The sequence below is a fragment of the Lingula anatina genome, chromosome 5 (assembly GCF_051362555.1).
Source record: "Lingula anatina isolate TDL-2025a chromosome 5, LinAna3.0, whole genome shotgun sequence".
Lineage (NCBI taxonomy): Eukaryota > Metazoa > Brachiopoda > Lingulata > Lingulida > Lingulidae > Lingula > Lingula anatina.
Window position 1 is genome coordinate 12,449,215 of NC_141771.1, and position 20,483 is coordinate 12,469,697.

Genomic DNA, 20,483 nt, shown 5'->3' on the forward strand with positions numbered 1-20,483 from the left:
CAATTAATGCAATTGTGGGCACATGTATATTGTGTTTTTTTTCGAATGCACTTTTTTCTCCTCGTTGTAAATCATCCCGTTCTCAACTAACACAGTTTGAAAACATGTCACACTCCGTGTACCATTCTGCTGATTTTTTTTAATTCAAAAAATCTGCTGATAGCTATTTCTTTATATCATGATTTTTTCAGGGATAAAGATAAGTACAAAGCAGAAAGATTTCCATACATTCTACAACACAAAAGTGTATTTCCTATGCATTCCAGCTTTATATAATGTACAACGTTCAATGTAAAAGAACTCTGATCTATGCCCCGTATTTGCAAAACGAGTTGACATCAGACACCTCCATAGAAGTCGGTTTACACTGCATGATTTTTAAAGAAAGAAAGCATTCGTAGTTAAGGGATAATTTCTTTAAAAAGCTTCTAGGGGTTACTGGCTAAGGTTTGGCAATATGAGAACACCAAAAGGTTATTTTAAATGGAGACCTGGTGATATAATGCAAAGGGAACCGAAAAAGAAAAAAAAACAACATCTATCTCGTGATAAACAAAGCGTAAAAAAATCCAGAAAAAAAGACACATGTACACCATAACAACTTTGCTATGTTTAATCATCTATGTTATCTTTGATTAATTAAACATGGCAAAACGGGTTGATATGAATGTTCTTGCAGTTTTCTTCTAACCTAGGACGAAATATTTGAAAATTGTGTCTTAGTTCTAACACAATGAACAACCTTTCAAAATATTTATACAAGTGGTGAACAAAAAATAACACTCAACCGACTACAAAGCACGGCGTTTACTGTTCTTGTCACGTTCCATTCCTGGTATGTAAAATTTTAGCACACGTTGTTACGCAAGAGTCAGAGATATTGAATTGAAGACCACACTGTTACAGCACTTCATTTCGAAATAGTCAAAGTTGTCTTCTGCAACAATGTTGAATACGACAAAAATCTTTCGACGTGGCCTAGCATTAGCTATGAATATGCAATCTAATCGGCGTTGGGGAAGATTCATCAAACCTTCTCAAGAATTGTGGAAGGAGACGAATTTGTCTATTTGTAGTGGACGCGGAAGAATAACTCCCTTTGCCCAGTTAAGCCGAGAGCTGTCGAAGCAGCCACTGCGTTTGAAAAAGGTTAGTTAAATCAGTTATCAGGACCATTTGATGAAGAATTTGAATGTCATGCCCCATAATTTTAATTAATTAACATACATGTATTAAAAAAAAGATTCAACTTAAAGTTAAGGCTAATAACCACATTTAAAATGCCAAAAAACCACTGTTAAGTTAGTAAGCAATGACAGTCATTGAAACGGAGGACATATTTACAATTTAATTGGCTGAATAGTGAAACACAATGTGATGGAAATGAGAAACCTGACACAACTCTGCCAAATGTTAGGCTTATTGCAACCGTTACTGGGACATTGGTTGAAATATAAATGGCATAACCACTTCTTGCAAGCTTGCCGCAAACTTTTGATGCTCTTGCTTTGCAGAAGATATGGAACAGGATTTCTTCTTGCAACAATCTGCAAACAGTTCCCTGTTTTGTTTGCAGCAAGTTTGAAGTAAACTTTTCGTTTTGGTAAGAGCATACACTGTTATCTGTATATTACACGAGGGATATGGTAACTTTCACTAAGAGTGAACTCCTGTTCCTAAGTGCCAAACACCATAATTTGTTATTTATGTTTAAGTTCTTTTATTTTTTTTAACAATGCCATCTCAGCGTTTTTTACTTCTTATGCGTGCTAAATATGTATCTTAATTAACCACGTGTGATTTTAATGAGCTCCGTGACATATCCCCTAGTCTTGAAGTCACATTCATAGTGTTAGAAGTTTATAAATATAATTCTTTGTATTCTCATTAAGAAAATTGCTAAGATAATTAATGTATTTTTCTTTAAAAAGGTGACACGTGTACTTAACATGCATATTAGTCCCAACAAAGGAATACCAAATACAGTAATCAAATATATTATATGTCTATATATATATCGTGCACTGGATTGATTGAATTTATTAGTAAATAAAATAACAGAAATGTTCAAAATAATTTATTTCAGATGCCAACGGATTACCCATTGTTGACTGGTTCAGATCATTGGAAAAGGAAGGCTCGAACGATTTTCAAGGCCGTTGATACCAAAGGTCAGGGATACATCACTAAAGAGTCCATGGAGCTCACTGCTAAGCGTGCTGCCCAGTACTTGGAATTGAATGGTAGGCATCGGTTTAATAAAATTAAACAGATAATATAACTGCATTAAAAAAAAGCGGCTTAGTATCAATGGCTTTGCTAATTTACCTGTTAGCGTAGGACCTTATTTCAAATTCAGATTTAAAACTTTTGTGAAAAACAAATTGTGATTTTTCTGCACACATCACACACACACACACACGCACAAGCACATTTCCACATACACGCGTCCTCACACGCGCCAACCTGAAACCATAATATTTCCTCAAACTTAATTATAACAGACAAAATACTGGTCAACAGAGTTGTTTAAGGTTGCTGTGTCGTTCATGCGTCTTCCTAACTTTTTTCCTTGAGTGTATTTCTATTTATATTTCCAGATGAACAAACGGAGTATTATGTGAATCTTCGACTTGATATTTGGAGAAGTGTCATAAACAGAGGTTCAGATGACGACAATGCCCAAATTTCGGAGGAAGAATTTCTTCAGAATCATATGCTCATGTTTAACGACAGCAAAAATCGAGCACATTTAGCCGATTTCCTTGTCATTGAGTTCATTGCCATAGATGCCGATGGCGACGGATATATTTCGCCCAGAGAGCACGCAGCTTATTTCTACGGGATTGGTATTCCCACAGAATACTCGAGGCGTATATTTGATATCATGGACACAAATAAAGATGGCCTCATCTCCAAGGAAGAGTTCACGCAGGCTCAAATCGAATTTTGGCTTGGCGAAGAGGAAAACAATATTTATAATGAATTTCACGGTCCTCTTGTTGATTGAATGCAACATTCTCAAATATAACTCACTTAACTAGTATTTGATTAATGAAATAAGGGTAGTCCAACGCGGGTAATGGTGCGGGTATTAAACAGTGAGACAATATGTCAATCACCAATAATATCATATACACGCAAATATTAAATATCGTGATGCAGGTCTTTTCCATTTAACACAGAAGAGCTAAAAAAATTATATTGTGACGAAGCACAGAATAATAACGAGGGACTCATCTTGTTTTGCTTCACTTGTAGATAGTTGCACAATGGAGAATGGTGATGCAAAAACATTCATTTTTAAAACTATTTAATCAGTTGCCATTTATTATTATTATACTGGAGTTTTTTTGTATTGATTGTCTCCTTGATCAACCGTGAACACTTTGCAAGGCATAGTTATTATACGCGTTTATATGATATACTTGTAACTAAACTGATAAGTAAAAAAGAACACACTATTTGTTGTTCTGGTAAACATGCAATTATTAAGTGGGTCTAGAGGTGAAGCAGTAGGGTTTCAGAAAAGTATTATGTTATGTGACGTATTTGTCCGGGGGCTTCTCATATTCTTCTGTTATATCATGCAAAATGATCGGAAATAAAGAAATCAAAATAGCTCCCATTTTCCCACTGACAGCCATTAACAAAGAGTCCATTGCATAATCGGTGTATCTTGAAGGGGTGCGTTTTTTTAAAGACCAAGGGCTCAGATTAAAACATTTATCTCGACTGAATTTTGTTATGAATTTTGAATAAAACATTTTGTGATAAAGGCTGTTGGGCTATGTTCTGAATAAAAAGGCAATATTAACAAACAGAGGTGAAATGAAACACCTTAGTGCGACTTCGTTTACAATTTACACAGTCAAGAAATACATCTTTCATTGCCTGGCAAACAGTGTTTTTCAAGCAGTCAGGGGAGAAGTACTGGGTTTAACAAAGGATTACGTAAAATGGTGAGGGCTCATTATATTCCACTTTTATGTAACGCAACGGAAGCGGACAGAAAGAAGAAAGAAGATCAATGTTAAAATTTATTTTTCATGTCAGCTCAGTTGTGTATCTTGTAGAGGTGTGAGTCCTTGGACAAGGACGACCCCCACCATACATGGAATCGTATTAAACTGTTTCTCATCTGTATTCAGTTTTAGACCGAAAAATGATTCATCACGTTTTCCCAACATGTCCACCAGATTGATGAACAGCATCTTAAGGGGAATCGTGAAATGGACATTTTCATGTCCCTTGATGTGAAGATGGTAATACTGTGATATTTTAATATTTTCTAAATAAACTGAACGTGATTTTACATTTAATTAGTCTATACAAGGAAAGTGAAATCTGAAGACCAGTACGTAAGTGACACTTGAAATAATAACGATGAGCAAAATCTATTTGTTTGAAAGTTATCGTCTTGATGTGAAGTAAATAACCCATTGATGTATGGGGTAATTAAACGTAAAAGACGATAAAACCAGAAGGAAATAGTTTAAAATAATTCACTGGTATCCTTCAGTAGAACCTTAACTCGGCTTTATAATGCCGTTTGAATCACTTGAATGGCTGTCTTGATTATAGAGAAAATTCCAAAACCGAAAACGGTATTTTCCCCCCAAATGGCACAGCAGCGTCATCCGTCGGACACTGCGTTAAATCTCTGTATTTAATTGGCCTTTTGGAAAGTATGTTTCAATTTTTTTATAAAGACGTATAAGATGAGGGTATTGTTACTATCCCTTTGTCTGTTTTACTACTCCCTTAATAAAGCTTTATATCACAAAGTACTGTGACCTTCCTAAGTGTGTGTTCTCTGAGACTGCAGAGCCCCATTCACTATTGTCTCGGTAATTGTGATTAGTGATTATTTATATTATTTAATAGCGTATGACATAATCAAAATACTACACACATGACTTTCCATCAAAACATTGAGCTCTTGTCCTATCGCTTGATCGGTTAAAATCCGTAATGTCCAAAGAACTAACTGCATTTGTGGGCTCAGGTGTATTGTTTTTCAAATGCTTTTTTACCTCCTCGTTGGAAATCATCCCCTTCTCAACTAACACAGTCTGAAAACGTGTGTTCCAAAACCCCGTGTACCATTCTGCTGAGAGCTATTTCTTTATATCATGAATTTTCAGGGACAAAGATAAATAGAAAAAAGAAAGATTTCCATACATGCTACAACACAAAACGATATCTGTTATGCATTCCAGCTTTATGCACAAGGCTTAATGTAAAAAGCCTCTGATTTATGTCCCGTGTTTGCAAAACTAGTTGATATCAGACACCTCAATAGAAGTTTGTTTGTAATGCATGATTTGTAAAGAAAGAAAACACCATTCGCAGTCAAGGAAAAAGAACATTTCTTTAAAAAGCATCTAGGGGCTAAGGGCTAAGGTTAGACAATAAGATTATTTTAAATGATTATTTTTAATGAAAACCTGGCAATATAATGCAAAGGGGACCGAAAAAGAAAAATAAACATCAATTTTGAAACTTTTTTTAACTTGTACTATCACTTCATTGGTGCATCTTGCAGGGGTACTTGCTTTAAAGCAATAACCTGCACTGTTCATGAAATCGTTTTAACACTTAATCTTCTCAACTTAAGGCTGCTTTAGACCGGACACTGCACTGTAGCACATTTCCCAACATCACTGGCAGTCAGTATGTCCATTAATTAAAAGTGTGAATGGAGATTTTTGTTGTCCCTTGGAGTTAAGATAATATAAAATATAACAGAAAGGGAGTGAACACAATTGAACATATGAGGCAGGGCCTTTCGACCCTTCACCGCAAGGAAGCGACCAATTAAATAAATCAGTGATGAGGCAAAGATATAGGTAGGTTACCGTCATAAAACAGTCTTCATAAAAAAAATCCAGAAAAACAGACACATGTACAACTTATAGGCCAACTTATGGTCTTCATCTATGTTTCCTCTGATTAATTACACCTGGCAAAAAGGGTTGATATAAATTGTTCTTGCAGTATTCTTTAACCTAGGTCGAAATATTTGAATATTGTGTCCTAGTTTTAACACATTGAACAACCTTTAGAGAATTATTTATACTATCGGGTAACAAATACAAAAGATGAATATTTTCCTTCTTTAAAATATCACTCATCCGACTACAAATCACGGTGTTTGTTATTCCTGTCACTTTCCCTACCTGGTACATGTATATAAAACATAGCACACATTGTTACGCAAGAGTCAGAGATGGCTTATCCAACAATGTTGAATACGACAAAACTCTTTCGACATGGCCTAGCATTATCTATGAATATGCAAGCTAATCGGTATTTGGGAAGATTCATCCAACCTTCTCAAGAATTGTGGAAAGAGACAAACTTGTCTATTTGTAATGGGCGTGGAAGAGTAATTCCCTTTGCCCAGTTAAGCCGAGAGCTGTCAAAGCAGCCATTGCGTTTGAAAAAGGTTAGTTAAATCAGTTATCAAGGTCATTTGACGAAGAATTTGAATGTCCTGCACTATAAGTAAACATACATGTAGTTTCTAAGATTCAACTTAAATTTAAGTCTAATAACCACACTTAAAATGCCAACAAAACCATTGTTAGGTTAAGGAAGCAATGTCAATCATTCTAATTAAGGATATTTTAACTTACTTTTTTTAATTAAACTGGTTGAACAAGATATAGCTTCATGTATCTGAGTGAAATACAAGGTTAGTGAAATGAGAAACCTGGCACAGCTCTGCAAAATGTTATGCTTATTGCAACCGTTACTGGGGCATTGTTTGAAACATAAATGGATGTAGAGACTTCTTGCAAATTTGCAGAAGATGTGCAACAGGATGTGTTTGCAGCAAATTTGCAGTAAACTTTTCATTTTGCTAAGGGCACTGTTGCATGTATCTGTATATTAAAGGAGGGGCAACTTTCATTTATAGTACGTGAGCTTCTGTTCTGAAGTGCCAGACGCCACAGTTTATTTTTTTTTTATTTTCTTTTTTTATATTTTTCTTTAAAAAGGCCACTTGTGTACTTTAATGCGCATTAAGTCCAAACAAAGGAATACCAAATACACTGTGCAATCCATTAAAATGCTTTATATTTCGTGCACTGGATTGATTTAATTAATCGGTAAGAAAAAATAACAGAAATGTTGAAAATAATTTATTTCAGATGCCCTCGGACTACCCATTGTTGACTGGTTCGGATCATTGGAAAAGGAAAATTCGCACGATGTTCAAGGCCGTAGATACCACAGGTCAGGGATACCTCACTAAAGAGTCCTTGGAGCTCTCTGCCAAGCGTACTGCTCAGTACTTGGATCTTAATGGTAGGTATCGATTAAATAAAAATAAATAGATTATTAAACTAATTTTTTAAAACAGCGGCTTAGAATGCTTAGAATGAGACTGAGAATTTACCTGTTGACGTAGGACCTTGTTTCGAATTGAAATTTATAAGTTTTGTTGAAAATAAATTGTAAAATGCTGAATTTTCTGCATGCATCTGGAATTTGTTTTTGTAGTCACTTATATTATTCTAAATATTTGTTTGTGAAAAGATGATTTATCACATATCGGGATGTTGTTTGGTAAGCTTATTTCTTGACTCCTCTCCCTCCATTTTTCTCTCTCTTTGTGTGTGTGTGTATCTATTTCACACACATGCGCGCGCGCTCACACACACACACACACACACACACACACACACACACATATCCCCCCCCCCCACACACACGTAGGCCGCACACGTACGCGCGACGTGAAACCATATCACACGAAATTCTACTCAGTACAGTTGTTAAAGATAGGTTGTTCCATAGTTAATGCGTCTTCCTGTCGTTTATGTACTGTATATGCACACTATACGTTATATTTCCAGAAGAACAAGCGGGGAATCATATGAATCTTCGACTCGATATTTGGAGAAAATTCGTAAGTCGAGGTTCAGATGACAATGCCAAGATATCAGAGGATGAATTTGTTCAGAATCACTTGCTCACGTTTAATGAAAGCAAAATTCGCGAAAACTTAGCTGATTACCTTTCCGTTGAATTCATTTCCATAGATGCCGATGGCGACGGATATATTTCGCCCAGAGAGCACGCCGCTTATTTCTACGGGATTGGTATTCCCACAGAGCACTCGAGGCGTATCTTTGATATTATCGACACAAACAAAGATGGCCTCATCTCCAAGGAAGAGTTCCAGCAGGCTCAAATTGAATTTTGGCTTAGCGAAGATGAAAACAATATTTATAATGAATTCCACGGCCCTCTTGTTGATTGAATGCAACATACCCCAATATAATTCACTTAACTAGTACTTGGTTAGTAAAATAAGGATGGCATAACACGGTTAATAGCGCGGCTGTAAAAAAATGAGACAAAATGCTTATCATCAATAATATCATATACACGCGGATATAATATTGTGACACAGGTGCTTTCCCAGTATAGTAACAGAGTGATCCAGAGAAGAGCAAAAAATTAAAAACAAAATACAAACAAACAATTCTATTGTGGCGAAGCACAACATAATAATGAGGGACTCATCATATTCTGCCTTACTAGAAGATACTTGCACAATGGGGGTTGGTGATGGAATTACACTCATTTATAAAAAAACTTTTTTATCGGTTGCCATTTATTGCCAGGTACTGGTGTGATTTGCATTGCCTCCTTGATCAACCGTGGACATATTGCAGGGCACAGTAATTATACGCCTTTATATGATTTTGCTTACTGATAAGTAATGTAAAGACACCATTTGTTATCCTGGTGAACAATTGTGAAGGGTGATGAAGTAGGGTTTGAGAAAGGAATGACGTTAAGCTGCGGGTTTGTTTCGGGGGGCTTAATTCTTATATCCTGCTGTTATATCATGCAAAATGAGACGGAAATAAAGAAACGAAATCAATATCTCCCATTTTAGAATTTTACCACCGGCCGTCATTTACAGTCAGCCTAAGACCACGAGCTCAGATTTTAAAAATTAACTTAATTTTTTTAGGCCAATAACTTTATTAAAACCTCTCTCTCTCTCTCTCTCTCTCTCTCTCTCTCTCTATATATATATATATATATATATATATTTAAAAAATAATAATAATAAACTTTATTTAAAGAGGGTTAAACATATGAAGTGCAGACACTTATCTTACACATGGCCCTCTGGGGGGTTAAAATTAAATATTGTGATAATGAAGAAAAGATGAATAAAATGAAATGAGTTGAATAACAAGAGTAATAAGAATAAAACAGACGACATTATGTTAGTACGAATCTTAAAGCTTCATGACTTAATAATTGTATACATAATATTTAATTTTGGTTTTTTAAAAACAATCTTTGAAAAGTATCCAAGTCTTCTCAGTTTTTTATTTCAGAGTTAGGGCAGTTCCATATTTTAATCGAAGTCCATATTGGGCCTTTAGTTAGTATGTCTTTATGTACTGACTAGATTGATAAACAACATGTTAAATGATACTTTTTAGGATAAAGGCTTGTGGGCTATGTCCCGAAAGATAATCCAAAATTCACGAAGCCAGCTGAAACGAGACACCTTAATAAGACTATGTTTACAATGTACGCAGTATTGAGAAAGACCACACCAGTCGTTGTCGGGTGAACAGCTTCTTAAAGCATTTGGCAGTGAAGCACCGGGGGTTACATGTAACAAAGCATTATGTCACATGGGTGACTTGTATTTTGGTGAAGGCTCATTACATCTTCCATGAAACAACGCAGAAGCAGGAATAAAGAATAAAGAACATCCCATAGGGACCCGCAGAGTAAGTAAGGTTACTTTCCGGTGGCAATGTAACAAAGCATTACCTCCCATGGGTAACTTGTATTTTGGTCAAGGCTCATTACATCTTCCATGAAACAACGCACAAGCGGGAAAAAATAAGAAAGAACATCAATTTTAAAACTTCAACTGGCAGCTAGCTCATTGGTGCCATCTTGTAGAGGAGTGAGACATTGGGCAAGCACATGCACCGTTCATGAATTCCCACATTTAAAACATGGATTTATTTTTCGTGTGTACATATACTTTGGATAATTTAAAAAGGTATATTTTCACCTGTAAACAGTTTATGCAAAGGTAATTTGCTCGGATCCACGACTGGACCGTAAACCCTCCGTACCAAAGTGTGTCCTCTTGTAGTAGTCACAAGCATTTTTTAGAAATTGTTTCTAACAAAAAATACAACGTGCATTCTAGAATTCGAAGCAGGGTTTAAAGGTAAAACTGTGTCTAAGTCAGCGAAGTTACCACGGAGTCCGGATGCTTCAATTGAGGACTTCAGACACTGAAACCCAGGTCCGAATTCTAGAATGCTCAAACTAATTTCTTTTTTTTTGTTGCTTGAAACAATTTATAAAATTTGCTTGTGACTGCTTGTGGACATACGTACGACGGAAGGTGGGCGGTTCAGTCAGGGCGCAGTCGGTAGCGCGCACGGTTGCAAACAAGTTCAAAGACATCAGCAAGCATGGTAACGGAAAGTCCCGAATACAAATCCCGGATGACGCATGTCAGTTTCCACAGAAATCAGCTGGCACCGGATTCGAGAATGCTCATAAAACAGGCCTACCCAACTACCGGACTCGGCACCGAATGATCCCGAATTCACCGGTAGATCGGACCACACTACCCGTTTTCAAGGTGTGCGTCAGTACGCATTTCACAGTATCATACCCCAGAGCAAATTGTGAGATGAGATGCACGACTTTCCAACCCTGCTGAGAATCATCAATATCACATTGCGTAATTGGCAAGAGCGGTGCTGTGACTGATACTTCGAAGCGCGTACTGACACACACCTTGAAAACGGGTAGTGTGGTCTGATCTACCAGTGAATTCAGGATAATTCGGTGCCGAGGCTGGTAGTAGGGTAGGCCTGTAAAAGAATGCAGGCTTTCGTGGGTCCAGGCAAATTACATTTATTACATTTATTACATTTACAGGCAAATTACATCTGTTGCATTAAAAATGTAAATTTATAAATAAGTGATCGATTTGCCAAAAAACTTATTTCTGGTCATTATTATTATTAAATCTGCATAGTCAATAATACTTTCTTTTCACTTAAAAGCCCTTAAAATGATGTTTATGCGGGATTGTCATTGATCTCTATCGTTTACCAACTACGCAACAGATAAAATTTGAATTGAGTAAATAGCTAACGGCATGGCGCCATGCATGTCATACTGGCCTCTCATCAAAAGTGCAATCTTCTCCGACGGATTTAAATTAGCATGAAATGTTTGTTAAAGTCACGTCGCTGCTATCGCTTTACCCAATTTGCTCTATTCCCCCCCCTCTCTGGGGCCTTGCTTGTCAAGACTGTTCAAATGGTCGTATAGTAGCCGGGGCAGCTCAACATTCGACATTTGAAATTGCAAAAACTTCTAAAAACTAAAAGAAAAGTTTAATGTTTTTTCAAAAGTTACGTCACGATTGCTTTACCCAATTGTGTATTTTCTTGCTAATCCAGACTGTTCATAAAGTCATACAGTATCTTAGGCAACAGTCGACATTTGAAATGAAAAAAAAAAAAAACTAAAACCGCAAGGTGCGAACTGCTTTGGCTCTGATCGTGATCTGTAACTTCACAGGTGAAGTCAAACGTAATCTCAGTGTAAAACAAAGTGAAAATTAAAACATCGGATGTCATTTAACTTAGGATGATTCTTGTGGACGCATTTGGAATTTGTTATTCTTATCGTTAATATTATTTTAAATAATATTGATATGTAATAGTTTACTTCAAGTCATGTTGTTTTTTGATGAGCCCATTTTTTAAATTTCTTCCTCCTCCCCCTCCATCTCTCTTTTGCACACACACACACACACACACACACACACACACACACACACGTGTGTGTATACACACACGACCTGAAACCATATTATATTTCCTCAAGCTTACAACATTGGTCAAACATTGGTTGTCCCACCCCCAGTTTCATGTGCTTTTATTTATAAATGATAACATCCCAGGAGTTAATTGCTATGAATGATGATTTTCATTCCAGGTACCATATATATATATATGCATATAACTAACATGATAGTGGTACAGAGAATACAAACTATCTGTTAAGATATCTATATTTAATTCCATTTATTTACATTTATTTAATGTACCCCCTCAAATCTGATGTTCCACCGTCGTATCCACGGAGGTAAAGAAATGTCCATTAAATTGAAATGACACCACCAGATGTCACCAAATTTATACATATTTAGCATTATGGTATGCTCTTTAAAGGCTCCTTGTCTAATAGCGTTTGTGTTTACCGCGTACTGTAATTACTTCCTGTAGATGACGCGGCCTGCCTTCAACAAAGGTAACAATTCTTTTTTTGTAAGATATTGTCCCATTCTTCCTAAAGAGCTTGGTTGGTCCTGATTATTAGGGGTTTGGTTCTCCTTTGCATTGCACACTTCAATTCTTGCCACAGATGTTAAGTAAGGTTAATAACAGGGCTCAAAGATGGTTTCTCCAGCCTCAGAACATTATATAGTGTTTGATATTCTGGTAACGTTCCATACGTGATATATTAAATTGGAGAACAGATTGTTTCGCCATTAAATTTCGTGAGAACCAGAGATGTCTCACATGTATGCAACCATGATGAATACGCCCAAACTCTTTCCACGTGGCATGGTATTAGCGATGATAATTCAATCAAACAGGCGATTGGGCAGATTCACCCAACCTTCCCAAGACTTTGTGAAGAAGATGCATCTGTATATATGTAATGAGCGTGGAAGAATAATCTCATATGTCCAGTTAAGCCGAGGCCTAACGGAGCAATCACTGCGTTTGAAAAAGGTTAGTTATGAGTCAGTTATACGATACAGTTCCTTTGTTGGATAGTTTGAATGTCACATTTCTTCAGTGAAAGTGCATGTATGTCATGCTTCTTTACAAACTCTAAACACTCATTAAAGGCGGATAAAATGGATCGTCAAAAGCTTTATCGCTCTATATTACATATGTGATAACTGCCCATTACGAACCTTCGAATTGTCTCTGTCTGGTTATTCATTAAGACAATGGTGTGAAGTGAAAAACTCAAATGACTTCCTAAAGAAAATTACAACCACTCAGGACACTAGTGTTCTGAACTACCGAACGCCATAGTCTGGTATTTAAAGCATGACCCCGCGGCGTTCACTGCTTAGGTGTGTGACCTAATTGTACCCGTCTGATTTTTAATGAGTTCGGTGACATATTTCCTTTTCTTTAAAACACATACATACATGCAATCTTAAAGGTTTATTTATAATAATTATTTTTTTCATAATATTAGTATTAAGGAAAATTGCAGACATTACGAGGAAAACTATTTTATAAAGGCCATACTGTGTGCTTTTCATGCGTATTATTTCATTTCCATCAAAGGGACACAATGCACATCTACATGTACAGGTATATATTTCATGCATCACTGCATTATATTAATCTTTCAAGTAAATAAAATGTTGAAAGTAATTTACTTTAGATGCCAACGGACTACCCATTGTTGACTGGTTCAGATCATTGGAAAAGGAAAATTCACACGATTTTCAAGGCCGTAGATGCCACGGGTCAGGGATACATCACTAAAGAGGCCTTGGAGATCACTGCCAAGCGTGCTGCCCACTACTTGGATCTAAATGGTAGGCATCGATTAGATAAAATTAAATAGATACATTTCTCTTTCACACACACACACACACACACAGAGGCACAACATACACACGTCCTCACACGTGCCATCCTGAAACCATGATATTTCCTCAAACTTATAACGGACAAAATTTTGGTAAACAGAGTTGTTTAAGGTTGCTGTCTCGTTTCCTTGAGTGTATCTATATATATTTCCAGATGAACAAACGGAGTATTATGTGAATCTTCGACTCGATATTTGGAGAAATATCATAAACAGAGGTTCATATGACGACAATGCTAAAATTTCGGAGGCAGAATTTCTTCAGAATCATATGCTCATGTTTAATGACAGCAAAAATCGAGCAAATTTAGCTGATTTCCTTGTCATTGAATTCATTGCCATAGACGCCGATGGCGACGGATATATTTCGCCTAGAGAGCACGCCGCTTATTTCTACGGACTTAATATCCCCACAGAGTACTCAAAACCTATGTTTGACATCATGGACACAAACAAAGATGGCCTCATCTCCAAGGAAGAGTTCACGCAGGCTCAAATTGAATTTTGGCTTAGCGAAGATGAAAAGAATATTTATAATGAATTCCACGGTCCCCTTGTTGATTGAATGCAACATTTTCAAATATAATTCACTTAACTTGTATTTGATTAATGAAAATAAAATGATAATGTAAGGCGGTTAATGGCGCGGCTGGTAAACAGTGAGACAAAATGTCAATCATCAATAATATTATAAACACTCAAATATCTAAAAATTGTGATACAGGTATTTCCATATAACACAGTGATCCAGAGAAGAGCCAAAATTAAAAAAAATTACATTGCGACGAAGCAAAAAAAAAAAAATAATAATAAAATAAATAAATAAATAAATAAAAAAAAAATAAAATAACGAGGGATTCATCTTATTTTGCTTTCCTAGTAGATAGTTGCACAATGGGAAATGGTGATGAAAAAACACTCATTTTAAAACTTTTTAATCGGTTGCCATTTATTATGAGTATACTGGAGTTTGTTTTGCATGGATTGTCTCCTTGATCAACCGTGAACACCTTGCAAGCAATAGTTATTATACGCGTTTATATGATATGCTTGTAAGTAAACTGATAAGTATAAAAAACACACTATTTGTTGTTCTGGTGAACAATTGTTAAGTGGGTCTAGGGGTGAAGCAGTAGGGTTTTAGAAAAAAAATTACGCTTAGTGACAGATTTGTCCGGGGGCTTCTCATATTCTTCTGTTATATCACGCAAAATGCGCCGGAAATAACGAAATCAAAATAGTTCCCATTTTAGAATTTTTTCCACTGACGGTCATTAACAGAAAGTCTATTGCATAATCGGTGTATCTTGAAGGGGTACGTTTTTTTAAAGACCAGGGGCTCAGATTAAAACATTTATCTCGAATGAATTTTTGTTTTAGACCAATAACTTAATTTGCACTTTTCTCTATGTGCTCACTGGACAGACAAACAACATATTGAAAGAAAAAGACTAAACACATGACAGTTTGAAAACATACGTCCTCCAAAAGTTGCACGATGGACGTGCCCCTCACGCACGAACTCCCACGTTTTCTCCATTTTTTTCGGCCATAGACCACACGTAGCAGCCCGTACGTTCGGTTGGGACCTAAGCTTAACTCCGTGAGAGATGGGCTGTCAGCGAACTCGAAATTTCGTAGGAAGGACCTGCGTGGGACGTGATATTCTGCGTATAATTTGGATGCAAACAGCCCGTGAGAGCCCGTACGGAAGGTTGTGACCGAGGCTTAACGCAGTTTGAAAACATATGCCACATCGCTTGTATCATTCTGATAGCTATTACTTCATATCATGGATTTTCAGGGATAAAGATAAATAGAAAATAGAAAGATTACATGCTACAACACAAAACTACATCTGTTATACATTCCAGCTGTACAACGCTTCAAGCAAAAGGTCCATGATCTATGCCCCGCGTTGCAAAACTAGTTGATATGAGACATCTCAATAGGAGTTTGTAGTGCATGAATTGTAAAGAATGAATACCCCATTCGTAGTCAAGGGAACGTTTCTTTAAAAAGGGTTTAATGGCTAAGGTATGACAATAAGATTGCTTTAAATGATTATTTTAAACGAAGAACTGGTAATACATGTATAATGCAAAGGGAACCAAAAAAGTAAAAATAAACATCTATTTGAAAATTATTTTTTTAATTTGTACTATCACTTCATTGGTGCATCTTGCAGGTGTGCCTGCTTTAAAGCAATAACCTGCACCATGCATGAAATCGTTTTAACACTTTTCTCCACTTAAGGCTGCTTTAGACCGGACACTGCACTAAAGCACATTTCCCAACATCATTGGCAGTCAGCATGTCCAATAATTAAAAGTGCGAAAGGAGATTTTTGTTGTCCATTGACGTTAAGATAATATAAAATAGAACAGAAAGTGACTAAAGGCAGTAAACATGGTTGAACATATGAGGCAGGGCCTTTCGACCCTTCGCCGTAAGGAAACGACCAATTAAACAAGTCTTCATAAAAAATCCAGAAAAACAGACACCTTATACATGTAGGCCATAGCAGCTCTGCTGTGTTTCTTCATCTATGTTTCCTCTGATAAATTAAATCTGGCAAAACGTGTTGATATGAAGTGTTCCTGAACATTTTCTTCTAACCTAGGACGAAGTAAAATGTCACTCAAGCAGGGTGTTTGCTATTCCTGTCACGTTCCATACCTGACATATTGAGTTGAAAAACACACATTCCATTTCGTACAGCATTCCATTTCGAAAGAGTCAAAGATGTCTTCTGCAGCCATGTTAAACACGACAAAACTCTTTCGACGTGGCCTAGCATTAGGGATGAATATGCAATTTTATCGGCGTTTGGGAAGATTCATCCAACTTCCTCAAAAGTTATGGAGGGAGAAAAATCTCTCTATTTGTAGTGGCCGCGGCAGACTAATTCCCTTTGTCCAGTTAAGCCGAGAGCAGTCGAAGCAGCCACTGCGTTTAAAAAAGGTTAGTTAAATCAGTTATCAAGGCCATTTGATGAAGAATTTGAATATCCTGCTCTATAAGTAAACATGCATGTATTTTTTAAAGATTCAACCTAGAGTCAAGGGTTATAACCACACTTAAAATGTCACCAAACCACCAGGGACTGTTAAGTGAGGAAACAATGACAATCATCAAATTAAGGTTATTATAGAATTTAATAGGCGGATAAGACAGCTTCCTGTACCACTTAGAGAAACTCAAGGTGAGTGAAATGAGAAACCTGACACAACTCTGCAAAAGGTAAGGCGTATTGCAACCGTTACTGGGGTATTGTTTGAAATAATGAAAATTGGATATAAAGACTTATTGCAAACTTGCCGCAAACTTTTGATGCTCTTGTAAATTTGGAGAAGATGTGGAACAGGATTTCTTTTTGCAACAATCTGCAATCCTTTTTTGCTCGCAGCAAGTTTGCAGTAAACTTTTCATTTTGCTAAGAGTATACACTGCTATCTGTATATCACACGAGGGATATGATAACTTTCACTAAGAGTGAGTTCCTGTTCCTGTGCCAAACGCCATAGTATGTTATTTATTTTTTTAAAGTTCGTTTATGCTTTTTTTAACAATGCCATCTCAGTGTTGTCTATTGCTTTGGCGTACTTTGTGTATCCTAATTAACCACATATGGTTTTAATGAGTTCCGTGATATATCCCCTAGTCTTAAAGCCACATACATAGTGTCAGGTTAGAGGTTTACAAATATAATTCTTTATATTGTCATTAAGGAAATTACGAACAAAATTATTATTACATTTTTCTTTAAAAGGCCACTTGTGTACTCTAAATGCGTATTTATTAAGTCCAAACAAAGGAATACCAAATGCAGTGTACAATACATATATCTATATATTTCGTGCACTGCATTGCTTTATTGTATTAGAAAATAAAATATCCGAAATGTTGAAAATAATTTATTCCAGATGCCAAAGGATTACCCATTGTTGACTGGTTCGGATCATTGGAAAAGGAAGGCTCGCACAGTTTTCAATGCTGTAGATACCACCGGTCAGGGATACCTCACTAAAGAGTCTTTGGAACTCACTGCCAAGCGTACTGCCCAGTACTTGGACCTTAATGGTAGTCAACGATTAAATAAAAATAAACAGATAATTAAACTAAATTTTTAAAAAGCGCCTTAAGATCAATGACTTGGAATGACTTGGAGAATATACCTGTTGATGTAGGACCTTATTTGGAATTGAAATTTGCAAGTTTTGATTTATCACATATCGGGATGTTCTTTGATAAGCTTATTTCTTAATCCACTCACCCATCTTTCTCTCGGTGCGTCTCTTTCTTTCACACACATGATGACACACACACACACTCGCCAGTTCACGCACGACCTAAAACCATATCACACGAAATATCACACGATAGAGTTGTTTAATATGCTGCTTATGCGTCTTCCTACTGTTGATGTACTATGCATCTATATATCATTATATTTCATTATATATTTCCAGAAGAACAAGCGGAGAATCATCTGAATCTTTACCTTGATATTTGGAGAAAATTCGTTAATCGAGGTTCAGATGACGTCAATGCCAAAATATCAGAGGATGAATTTGTTCAGAATCACATGCTCACGTTTAATGATAACAAAATTCGAGAAAATTTAGCTGATTACCTTGCCATTGAATTCATTGCCATAGATACTGATGGCGACGGATATATTTCGCCCAAAGAGCACGCCGCTTATTTCTACGGAATTGGTATTTCCACAGAGCACTCGAGGCGTATATTTGATATCATGGATACAAATAAAGATGGTCTCATTTCCAAGGAAGAGTTCACGCAGGCTCAAATTGAATTTTGGCTCAGCGAAGAGGAAAGCAATATTTATAATGAATTCCACGGTCCTCTTGTACATTGAATGCAACATTCCCAAATATAACTTACTCAACTAGTACATGTATTTGACTGATGAAATAAGATAAGTATAACGCGGGTAATGGCCCGGTTGTTCAACAGTGAGAGCCAATGTTAATCATCAGTAATTGCCTAGGTTAGAAATATTTAAGTTAAGACGCTATTTTTACGTCAAACATGTAAAATTATCATATTGTAATCCCGTTCAATTGCTTGATTATTTAGAGTCCTTAATTTCCAGAGGCATCAAGGCATTTGTGGGCGCAGGTGTATTTTTTTTCCAATTGCTAAGTTTTATTCTCACTCAAATCATCCCATTCTCAACTAACACAGTCTGTAAACATGTAACGCCGAGTATATCATTCTGCTGCAAGCTATTTCAATATAGAATTCACGGGGAAATCAAGGGATCAGAATAATATTCATTTGTACTTTGGACATCGGGCAGCCTTGCAAAGGGCTAGTCTCCCTGACCTAGCACGTGTCTGACCTAGCTATATCCATGCTTATAGCTTAGGGTTGATAATGTAGAATGAGCTACTTTTAAGTTGGATTTCTGAAGCATAACGCCTCCAAACGTCACCGGTGATAATTCACCTATATTTAGTGCCCATGAAGACCTTGCAATAAGGTTTTGAAATAACGGAATGTACTGAATACTGAGAAGTTAAGATGTGGGGTGGATCCCTTTTTTCATCTGGAGATATGCACTTAAGCGGTTCACTTAAGCGATGCATTTCGTTTGGCCTCCTTTCTTGGGTTCTCCGAAATAAGGCCTCCTGTAAACTAATCGGCTGTGTGGAGCGTGGGGGCACCGTTAATATGTCTAGGTGTCCTCTTTTACATAATATAGCTAGGCTATTAAATTGCTAATTTTTCAAAATGTGCCTACATTGGCAATATCTCTTAAGGCTAGCATATATTAGTGGTTTAATTTGTAAAGAAAGAAAACACCTTTCGTTTTATCAAGGGAGCATTTCTTTAAAAAGCGTCAAGGTATAAAGCACTAAGTTTTGGCAACATGATAACTTTAGTTTGAAAGGGTCCATTTGAAATGAGCGGGCTGGCGATGCGCTTTTGTCAGATGCTGCTGTACCTGCCGTACGTACTATAATGCAGAGAGAGTCGGAATATGAAATTAAAAAAGCATCCATTCTGATACTTCTTTTTTTATTTAGCATTGTCAGCTCATCGGTGGATCTTTTAGCGATTTCCTGGTGCCGCGCAGTTTATGATATCGTTTAAACACTATTCTCAGCTACTGGTAATTAGATGTAGATGCTGTTTTAGACCTCACACTGAATAATAACGCAATTCCCAGCAGAACACTAAACTGGTAATCTGCATGTTCATTAAATAGTGCTGTACAGCAACATTTTCATTGTCAATTTATGTAAAAATTATAAAATAGAAACATTTGTAACTAAGAGAGTTCAGATGGTTTTACATATGGGGCAGGGCGTCTCGTCCTTTCACAAAAGACCACGGTTAATTAAACGAATCAGTAATGGTACTTAGGGCGCATTCCCAGAGATTTTAGATCGATCTATCCCCGTGGGGAGTCTCACTAGAATACTGTCAGCTTAGCCGGCTTAAATGTCTGTCCCGCCTACTAAAATCTGTAAGATCTAGTAAGATCGATCTACATCTTTGGAAATGCACTCTTAGATCGATCATGGTAAATTGCTATCAGCTCAAGAGGATTAAATGTCTGTCACGCCTACCAGATCAGCTAGGGGTAAAGATAATTACCTACTAACAGTTTTACTATGCGTGATAGACGTTTAAGCCGGTTAGTTTGATAGCAATTTAGAGTGCATTTCCAGAGATTTAGATCGGTCCAGAGATTTAGACTTAGATCAACCTAACTCCCTGGGGGCTTCACGCTA

The 20,483-nt window shown here is 36.6% G+C and overlaps 4 protein-coding genes across 4 annotated transcripts; all 4 read left to right on the forward strand.

The window, feature by feature from the left end:
- Nucleotides 1-859: 859 nt before the first annotated feature.
- On the forward strand, nucleotides 860-3,632 carry LOC106165374 (sarcoplasmic calcium-binding protein). Its single transcript, XM_087012376.1, has 3 exons — nucleotides 860-1,149; nucleotides 2,087-2,243; nucleotides 2,601-3,632. Exons 1-3 carry the CDS (start codon nucleotides 946-948, stop codon nucleotides 3,008-3,010), a joined length of 771 nt encoding a protein of 256 aa, XP_086868502.1. The 5' UTR covers nucleotides 860-945; the 3' UTR covers nucleotides 3,011-3,632.
- Nucleotides 3,633-7,220: 3,588 nt separating this feature from the next.
- LOC106156596 (luciferin-binding protein-like) lies at nucleotides 7,221-8,275 on the forward strand. Its single transcript, XM_013531918.2, has 2 exons — nucleotides 7,221-7,317; nucleotides 7,869-8,275. Exons 1-2 carry the CDS (start codon nucleotides 7,221-7,223, stop codon nucleotides 8,273-8,275), a joined length of 504 nt encoding a protein of 167 aa, XP_013387372.2.
- A 4,206-nt stretch (nucleotides 8,276-12,481) lies between these two features.
- LOC106156595 (sarcoplasmic calcium-binding protein-like) lies at nucleotides 12,482-14,496 on the forward strand. The gene is made up of 3 exons (XM_013531917.2): nucleotides 12,482-12,833; nucleotides 13,507-13,663; nucleotides 13,872-14,496. The coding sequence occupies exons 1-3, from the start codon at nucleotides 12,609-12,611 to the stop codon at nucleotides 14,279-14,281; spliced, it is 792 nt and encodes a 263-aa protein (XP_013387371.2). The 5' UTR covers nucleotides 12,482-12,608; the 3' UTR covers nucleotides 14,282-14,496.
- A 3,146-nt stretch (nucleotides 14,497-17,642) lies between these two features.
- Nucleotides 17,643-18,598, forward strand: LOC106156594 (sarcoplasmic calcium-binding protein-like). Its single transcript, XM_013531915.2, has 2 exons — nucleotides 17,643-17,799; nucleotides 18,189-18,598. Exons 1-2 carry the CDS (start codon nucleotides 17,643-17,645, stop codon nucleotides 18,596-18,598), a joined length of 567 nt encoding a protein of 188 aa, XP_013387369.2.
- The last annotated feature ends 1,885 nt before the right edge of the window (nucleotides 18,599-20,483 follow it).